Raw genomic sequence first — 9525 nt, 5'->3', positions numbered from 1 at the left:
AGCTGCAAGTAGCTGCTGTTGATGCTTTCAACTTCAGAATGGAACTAAGATCATAGTGAAGGGGCATACCTTGTAGGTATAGCGAAACTTGGACAAAAGAGGTGCTGCTCCATAGTCCAAAGTGACCCACCATGCCAAAATCTTCTTGCAGTTTGAATTCCTCTTGAGGTTAATGTTCCATAGAAGAGTTTATCTAGATCAGTGCATATATGAAACTTATGCAAGAAGCAATATTTACTAGTCACAAGGTCATATACCACAAGGAAGAAAGTCCAATAAGTAGCAGGTTATTATGTTTTCAGCATTGGCATAAACCACAGGAGGCACGATCATGCAAGGAGGATAATTGCAGGCATATGTAGTATATATGATAATTACAAGAGCCACAATAATGGAACCGGGGATCACCTCCCTGTTTTTCTAAAAAAATAAAATTACAAGAGCCACATTTGGACAAAAAGGGCTTGTATATTTACAAACTTTACAAATGAACTTTAGCTGCGTGTATCTTGATTCCTGAACCACATATTCAACAACTTATAGTACATGATGGAACAGTAGCAGGGGAGTTTCAGCATGATCTTCATCGCCGGACAGATCGATAAAGACGTCTGTACACGGACTTGGTCCTGTAAACAATGACCAGGCTCAAGCCAGCTCCAACAACACAAAACGCAGACATGATCAATGAGCTCACGAAGAAGCAAACAGCGCCTTCACACTTGAGTGGCCCTTCTTCTGCAAGCGAACCCATGCCAGGAATCATTTGTGCTTGTTTTTCAGCTTCATAGTCATAGAAGGTACTGGCAATGAGACCTGAGAAGATGAGTGACCCTGTGGGGTTTGCTACTGTGAGAAAGTTGTACATTGCCCCAAAGTGTTTTACGCCGAAAAGTTCAGAGACGGCAGCCGGCACAATGGCCCAGTGAGCTCCATATGCAAGCCCAACTAAGAAGGTTCCCATGTACATGGTTCCAGGCCAAGCCATTGCAAAAAGGAAATGCCCAGCAGCCATCAGGATCTGAGCGAGTGCCAGTGCTATGTGCCTTGGGTATGTATGATCCCTAGGCAGAAGAGTAGTTTGTCAAAACATGAAGAAAGCTTCATCAAAACTTGACATGTCTGAAGAGTTGTCCAAAGTAAACTAAACCGTACATGAGAAATAGTTTGTAAGGCATGAAACTAGTTGAAGCATAAGGAAATTGCAACTGTCGAGAAAACTCTCCAAGTAAATGAACATAATATTACAATTCATGTAAGAACTAGTCAGAACTATGATAAAAGTAATTCTAACTTCTAGTGACAAAACTTCAGGTACCACAAATTAATACTAATATTTTTTCCTGCTTCAGTGGGAAATGCCAGATCAAAATGTGGATAACTTAGTATTGATACCTGACAATAATTTCAGAGAAGTAGCCACCTCCAACACGGCCAAGAAAGTTCCATATGCTCGTCAATGACACAAAGTTATGCACGTCTATATACCCGGCAGCTTGGCTCATCTGACCCAGATTGTCGATCACTGTCAGGCCTGACCCCGACCCAAGTAGAAGCGATAACCAAATAAGCCAAAAATCAGCCTTGACTAATGCCTGCATCAGGGTGAAGTTATCTCCCCTGTGTGGTCTTTGCCTGATTCTAACCCCACCTCTTGCTGCAGCTTGCACTAACTTGGCCTGCAACTTTGCAATTTTTTTCCTCCTTTCAGATGGGGACAATAAATCCATGTCTTTAGGCTTCTCTTCTTCCACCTCACTTAGAATTAACTCTGGTTGATCATCCCTTTCTTCTGAAGTACTTGCCTGTCCTTTAGGTGATTCACACAGCAGAGCCTCTTCAACTGAACATGGATATTCATTTTTTGAGAAAAATGTCAAGGTCACAGGGATCGCAATTGGCAAAATAAGCAAGATGAAAAGAATCACGGTGAGAGAGGTAGCCACATCGTCACTCAGTTCCAGGAAATCTTGGACTAGCATGACACCAACAAGATATGAGGCGAGGAGCAAGCAGATGGTGTAGATGAACATGAAGCTGTTATTGTCAGATGCTCGCACCTGTCGATGACCCCCCACAGGCCTAATAACAAACATCAGGCCAAGGGCAACAAGTGATGGCCCGACTGCAACCATGAAGACAAGAGTTGCACTGTCTGGTGTGTGCATTACTGCATATAGTTGAGTTATAATTGCGCTGCTAAGGCCAGCAAATCCTTTCAGGATGCCCACAGTTGGGCCTCTGCTCTTCGGGAAATTCTGGATGCATGTAACAAGTGAAGTTGTGTTGAAGTATGTCTCGCCGTTGGTTCCAAAAAAAATAAGGACACACATCTGAATAATAAAAAAGAGAGAGATTATATTAGTAGAAAATATAACCAAATAACTGCTCATACGTTTGTTTCTCTTTAGTCTAATTTTGGGGATTCTGAGCATTAACAGTGAGTAGAAGATTCCCCATTTCCTCCACATAACTTGCAATCCTGGATAATAAAGTCTATTAGTCAATTTTAGTTGGAGCACCCCATATAGTTCTATACCATTATAATTTGTACATGTTCTCAGTATAGTTTCTTAAACAAAATTGAACATATGTAGGGTGCAACAGATCAATTTATAAATACTCATGAGAAACAAACGAATGTAACTCCGCAGGGCAAGCAACAATGCAAGGATTACAACTCCCCAACTGCACACTGACTTGTTTGACCAAGCAACTGAGGTTGTGTACACAACTCCTAAATCCTCCATTCTTTGGGAAAGATCTGAAAAACTAATTGTTTACTTATAAGCACCGTTCAGCCATCGACTGCTCAATCATAGCGGCTGTGATGACGATTTATGCCCTTGCGTGCAGTTTTTGCACATTCATGACACTATATAACAATACTCCACACATATACAGAAGGAATTTGGATGGAAGGACTAAGTTCAGCAAGTCAAACTTCTGCGGATAGTTTGGATGTTATCGGATCACTTCTGATTAAAAAGAACCTCCACTGGATCTATTTCAAAATAAATAAATATTTGAAAACTTGAATATTGAGAGAGGAGGCAATCAGTTGTTGTCACAGTAGGTAATTAGACATAACATGGTCACTACTGGAAAAAAGGGATGCATATGGCCAACAAGTGACAAGGACCGCCTAAAATAACAATACTGGGAGAATATACCATCCGCGGTCCATCATTACACATTTTTACACTCTTGTGATTTGTCAATTTTCACAAGAAAGCCGGTGCTTAGAAAACTTATCACCAGACTGATCTAATCTAAGATCTATCCTCCTCCACGTCATTTACATTGGATGATCCTATCCCAGCTGCCATTTTATTTTATATAATCATGTGCTCTCTGGTCTACATCAACAGCTTCAGGTCCACGTTCTTTGCAATTTCATAAATATAGATGGAGAGGTGCCTACTCAGAATCCAATCAATAGGAAAATATAGAAGAATTTTTTTTGTAACAATTTCATACTGAATTGAACAAACTGGCAGCTTGAACTATCTGTGAAATGGTGTAGCACATTTCGTAGGGGTTGGGAGTCGAAGACCAAGAACAGTAACGTTGACACGTTGACTTGAACCAAATCAAGGCTTTCAATGAACGAACAATTGAATCGAAGAAGAGAAGCAACGGAAGAAGAAGATGTACCATGGAGAGGGGAAGCGCGGGGGCCTGCTTGGTGACGATGAGCCAGAGCCAGCCGTATCCGATGAAGTTCTGCACGGCGCCGATGAGCAGCATCCCCCAGGGCGGCAGCATGGCGGAGAGCGAGCCGGCGAGGAACCCGACGCAGTCCCCCAGGTCCTTGGCGATGCCGAGCGCCGCCACCTGCCTCTGGTTGTAGCCGAGGGCGTCCTTGACCACGGGGGAGATGGCGCCGAAGAGGTACCCGATGCCGGCCATGGACTGCAGCCACATTGCGGCCACGAAGACGAGCCATCGGTTCGTCGAGAAGGCTCTCAGCCTCTCCCCGACCATCCCCATCGGATTGGCAAGAAACGCAGCCAAGCTTCTTTTGCTCAAGGGGAGAATGGATTTGGATTTTGATGCTGGAATAGGAGGAAGATTTTTGTTCCTAGAGCTCCGGCGCCGCGGGAGGGATTGGTCGAAGGACGGAGATAGATTTGCAGCCAAAAAAAGGAAGGCTTTTAATGGCACCAGGCAAAGAAGGAATGCGCTTCGCTTTGCTCAGATGGAACTGCTAAAATGCTGCGACAAAGAGCACCTTAAAAATGGCGCTTGTTTATCGCACAAGAAGAGATGATGGAAAAGATTGGGGGTTCAGGAGACAAATCGACAGGGATATGATGGAGAACGGGCGGGGAAGACCTTTCTTTACACCAACTGAATGCAAAAGTTCAGGACTTCAGGAGAAAAGAAACAGAGCTCAATCCAACACAATGATGAAAAAGATATCGATGGTCGGGTGGAACTCCACGCGGATCGCTTGAAGAAATCCACCAAAATATGGTGGGGAAGAACGAGCTCAAGAATTGTCTGTATCACGATGTTTGCTGAGATGGTCAGTCCTTGAAGCCGGACGATGACCAGAGAGAGAGAAAAGAGAGATATTAGTTGCAGCCTGCAGGACGACTGGACGAGGCGAGTGAGGGGCGGGAGGTCCGGCGCAGGAGGTTCACGAGGTTCAATTGTTTGGGGATTTATAAGAGCAACTCTAGTACATACCGTTGAAAATACATTTGCAGGTTCGAGGTTCGAGCAGACCAGTACTCATACTCAAAACAGAATAATTCAAAAAAAATATGTTTGTGGGAGAATCGAAAAATGATCATTTAACATTGTGCGATTCAGTTCATCAATACATTATCACTGGGAAACAAAGAATATTACTAATGTATAAACAAAAAGTTTAATAGTGCAAACAGAGCTTGTCTCTGGTGGTTAGGTCCCTTGTGGTGGAACCAACCCACCCAGGTTCAAGTCCTAGACTTGACATGGGTGTTTACATTTACTTGGATTTATTACAGAATTTAACCGGCGCTATGCTTTCAGTGGTAGGTGATGTGCCCCTCAACAGCGAGGCGCCAGTAGTGACTTCGTCAACCTCAAGATATGCCCGCTCAGTCCCTCGGAGGTGCTCATAGGGGCAGGGTGTGCGTACGTGCGTTCATAGGGGTGTTTGTACGTCCGTGTTTATGAACATCTGCGTTGTACTGTGTTCTAAAAAAAAATTAATACTAAGCATTACATAATCTCCAAAAAAAATTAGGAATAGATTACCAGCTTTTCCTTACCACATTGATCCACTACGATTAATTTTATTATGTTTATTTTTATAGTTAAAATGCAAAATTGAATTCTTGAATTTTCTTTTTGGAGAAATTCATTTATAATAAACACTTTCATCAATATAAAAAATAGGGGGTATTTATGCTCGATATTAGGTTCATGCCTTTAGTTTTCTGGGAGAGTGACAATAACTTTTAAGATTGTAGATGTGTTGTTGCTAATAGGAAGAAAACAACAATGTTTTATCTAAGGATAATTTTATTGTTTATTTTACACATATTGCTTAATGCGATAATCTGTTGCTTGCAACTTCATACTGAAAGGGTTCGGACGGTAACTGGAAGGTGGATTATTAGTCATAGATGAAGGAGATATGCCCTAGAGGCAATAATAAAGTGGTTATTATATATCTTTATGTTTATGATAAATGTTTATATACCATGCTATAATTGTATTAACCGAAACATTGATACATGTGTGATATGTAAACAACAAAGAGTCCCTAGTATGCCTCTTAACTAGCTTGTTGATTAATGGATGATTAGTTTCATAATCATGAACATTGGATGTTATTAATAATAAGGTTATATCATTGTATGAATGATGTAATGGACACACCCAATTAAGCGTAGCATAAGATCACGTCATTAAGTTATTTGCTATAAGCTTTCGATACATAGTTACCTAGTCCTTATGACCATGAGATCATGTAAATCACTTATACCGGAAAGGTACTTTGATTACATCAAACGCCACTGCGTAAATGGGTGGTTATAAATGTGGGATTAAGTATCCGGAAAGTATGAGTTGAGGCATATGGATCAACAGTGGGATTTGTCCATCCCGATGACGGATAGATATACTCTGGGCCCTCTCGGTGGAATGTCGTCTAATGTCTTGCAAGCATATGAATAAGTTCATAAGAGACCACATACCACGGTACGAGTAAAGAGTACTTGTCAGGAGACGAGGTTGAACAAGGTATAGAGTGATACCGATGATCAAACCTCGGACAAGTAAAATATCGCGTGACAAAGGGAATTGGTATCATATGTAAATGGTTCATTCGATCACTAAAGTCATCGTTGAATATGTGGGAGCCATTATGGATCTCCAGATCCCGCTATTGGTTATTGGTCGGAGTGAGTACTCAACCATGTCCGCATAGTTCGCGAACCGTAGGATGACACACTTAAGGTTGGATGTTGAAATGGTAGAACTTGAATATGGAATGGAGTTCGAAGATTTGTTCGGAGTCCCGGATGAGATCCCGGACATCACGAGGAGTTCCGGAATGGTCCGGAGAATAAGATTCATATATAGGAAGTCATTTTATAAGATTTAAAATGATCCGGAAGGTTCTACGGAAGGTTCTAGAAGGTTCTAGAAAAGTCCGGAAGAAACCACTTTGGAAGGCGGAGTCCCAAAGGGACTCCACTACCATGGCCGGCCAACCCTAAGGGGGAGGAGTCCCAAGTGGACTCCCCTAAGAGGGCCGGCCACCCCCTCCCAAGGAAGGGTGGGAATCCCACCTCTAGTGGGAGTCCTAGCTTGGGTAGGTTTCATGTGATATGGAAGGTTTTGGTTTGGGGTCTTATTCGAAGACTTGTAGACCAACTCTTGGGTGTTCCACCTATATAATGAGGGCCAAGGGGAGGGGGCCGGCCACCCCAAGACCACAAGGTGGCCGCACCCCCTAGTGGCCGGCGCCCCCCTCTCCCAAACCCTAGCGGCCCTCTCTCCTCTACCACTTCCCGCACGCTTAGCGAAGCTCCGCCGGGTTTCTCCACCACCACCGACACCACGCCGTCGTGCTGCCGGATTCAAGAGGAGCTACTACTTCCGCTGCCCGCTGGAACGGGGAGGTGGACGTCGTCTTCATCAACAACCGAACGTGTGACCGAGTACGGAGGTGCTGCCCGTTCGTGGCGCCGTGATCAAGATCTTCTACGCGCTTTTGCAAGCGGCAAGTGAACGTCTACCGCAGCAACAAGAGCCTCATCTTGTAGGCTTTGGAATCTCTTCAAGGGTGAGTCTCGATAATCCCCTCGTTGCTACCGTCTTCTAGATTGCATCTTGGCTTGGATTGCGTGTTCGCGGTAGGAAATTTTTTGTTTTCTATGCAACGAATCCCTACAGTGGTATCAGAGCCGTGTCTATGCATAGATGGTTGCACGAGTAGAACACAATGGTTTTGTGGGCGTTGATGCTCTTGTTGTCTTTAGTTTGAGTACTTTGCATCTTTGTGGCATAGTGGGATGAAGCGGCTCGGACTAACTTTACATGACCGCGTTCATGAGACTTGTTCCTCGTTCGACATGCAACTTGTATTGCATAAGAGGCTTTGCGGGTGTCTGTCTCTCCTACTATAGTGAAGATTCAATTTACTCTTCTATTGACAACATTAGTATCACCGTTGTGGTTCATGTTCGTAGGTAGATTAGATCTCTCTCGAAAACCCTAAACCACGTAAAATATGCAAACCAAATTAGAGACGTCTAACTTGTTTTTGCAGGGTTTGGTGATGTGATATGGCCATAATGTGATGATGAATATGTATGAGATGATTATTATTGTATTGTGGCAACCGGCAGGAGCCTTATGGTTGTCTTTAAATTTCATGTTGAGTAGTATTTCAAAGTAGTTGTAATAGTTGCTACATGGAGGACAATCATGAAGACGACGCCATTGACCTTGACGCTACGTCGACGATGATGGAGATCATGCCCGAAGATGATGGAGATCATGTCCGTGCTTTGGAGATGAAGATCAAAGGCGCAAAGACAAAAGGGCCATATCATATCACATATGAACTGCATGTGATGTTAATCCTTTTATGCATCTTATTTTGCTTAGATCGCGACGGTAGCATTATAAGATGATCCCTCACTAAAATCTCAAGATAATAAAGTGTTCATCCTTAGTAGCACTGTTTCCAAGACTTGTCGTTTCGAAGCATCTCGTGATGATCGGGTGTGATAGAATCAACAAGTGCATACAACGGGTGCAAGACAGTTTTGCACATGCGGATACTAAGGTGGCCTTGACGAGCCTAGCATGTACAGACATGGTCTCGGAACACGTGATACCGAAAGGTAGAGCATGAATCATATGGTTGATATGATGAACACTATGAGTGTTCGCCATTGAAATTACACCTTGTCTCGTGATGATCGGACTTAGGTGTGGTGGATTTGGTTCATGTGATCACTAAGACAATGCGAGGGATATTGTTTTGAGTGGGAGTTCACCTAGATTTTTAATTATGTTGAATTAAAATTTGAACTCAATTTGTCATAAACTTAGTCTAAACTTTTGCAAATATATGTTGTACAGATGGCGTCCCCAATCAATTTTAACCAGTTCCTAGAGAAAGAAAAGCTTAAGAGCAACGGTAGCAACTTCACCGACTGGTTCCGTCATGTGAGAATCTTCCTCGCTGGCGGAAATCTGCAATTTGTGCTTGATGCACCGCTAGGTGACCATCCTGCAGAAACTGAAACCGAGGAAGTAAAGAATGTTTACGCAACTCGGAAAACTCGGTACTCTCAAGTTCAGTGTGCCCTCCTGTGCAGTCTGGAAGCCGATCTTCAAAAACGTTTTGAGCACTGATACGTCTCCGACGTATCGATAATTTCTTATGTTCCATGCCACATTATTGATGTTATCTACATGTTTTATGCACACTTTATGTCATATTCGTGCATTTTCTGGAACTAACCTATTAACAAGATGCCGAAGTGCCGATTCTTGTTTTCTGCTGTTTTTGGTTTCAGAAATCCTAGTAAGGAAATATTCTCGGAATTGGACGAAATCAACGCCCAGGGGCCTATTTTTCCACGAAGCTTCCGTAAGTCCGAAGACGAACGGCGGGGGCCACAGGGTGCCCAAACCCTAGGCGGCGCGGCCCACCCCCGGCCGCGCCGGCCTATGGTGTGGGGCCCCGTGCCCCCTCCCGACTTGCCCTTCCGCCTACTTAAAGCCTCCGTGACGAAACCCCCAGTACCGAGAGCCACGATACGGAAAACCTTCCAGAGACGCCGCCAACGCCGATCCCATCTCGGGGGATCCAGGAGATCGCCTCCGGCACCCTGCCGGAGAGGGGAATCATCTCCCGGAGGACTCTACGCCGCCATGGTCGCCTCCGGTGTGATGTGTGAGTAGTCTACCCCTGGACTATGGGTCCATAGCAGTAGCTAGATGGTTGTCTTCTCCCCATTGTGCTATCATTGTCGGATCTTGTGAGCTGCCTAACATGATCAAGAT

At 43.9% G+C, this 9525-nt stretch overlaps 1 protein-coding gene across 1 annotated transcript; it reads right to left on the bottom strand.

Moving 5' to 3' along the window:
- Positions 1 to 267: 267 nt before the first annotated feature.
- On the bottom strand, positions 268 to 4600 carry LOC127323635 (protein NUCLEAR FUSION DEFECTIVE 4). The gene is made up of 3 exons (XM_051351748.2): positions 3658 to 4600; positions 1396 to 2333; positions 268 to 1064 (listed from the first exon to the last, which is right to left on the bottom strand). The coding sequence occupies exons 1-3, from the start codon at positions 3991 to 3993 to the stop codon at positions 584 to 586; spliced, it is 1755 nt and encodes a 584-aa protein (XP_051207708.1). The 5' UTR covers positions 3994 to 4600; the 3' UTR covers positions 268 to 583.
- Positions 4601 to 9525: the final 4925 nt, after the last annotated feature.

Source organism: Lolium perenne, chromosome 2, assembly GCF_019359855.2.
Source record: "Lolium perenne isolate Kyuss_39 chromosome 2, Kyuss_2.0, whole genome shotgun sequence".
In the NCBI taxonomy this organism is placed as follows: domain Eukaryota; kingdom Viridiplantae; phylum Streptophyta; class Magnoliopsida; order Poales; family Poaceae; genus Lolium; species Lolium perenne.
The sequence above is the reverse complement of the archived record's forward strand: the minus strand, read 5'-3'. Positions and strand labels throughout refer to the sequence as shown.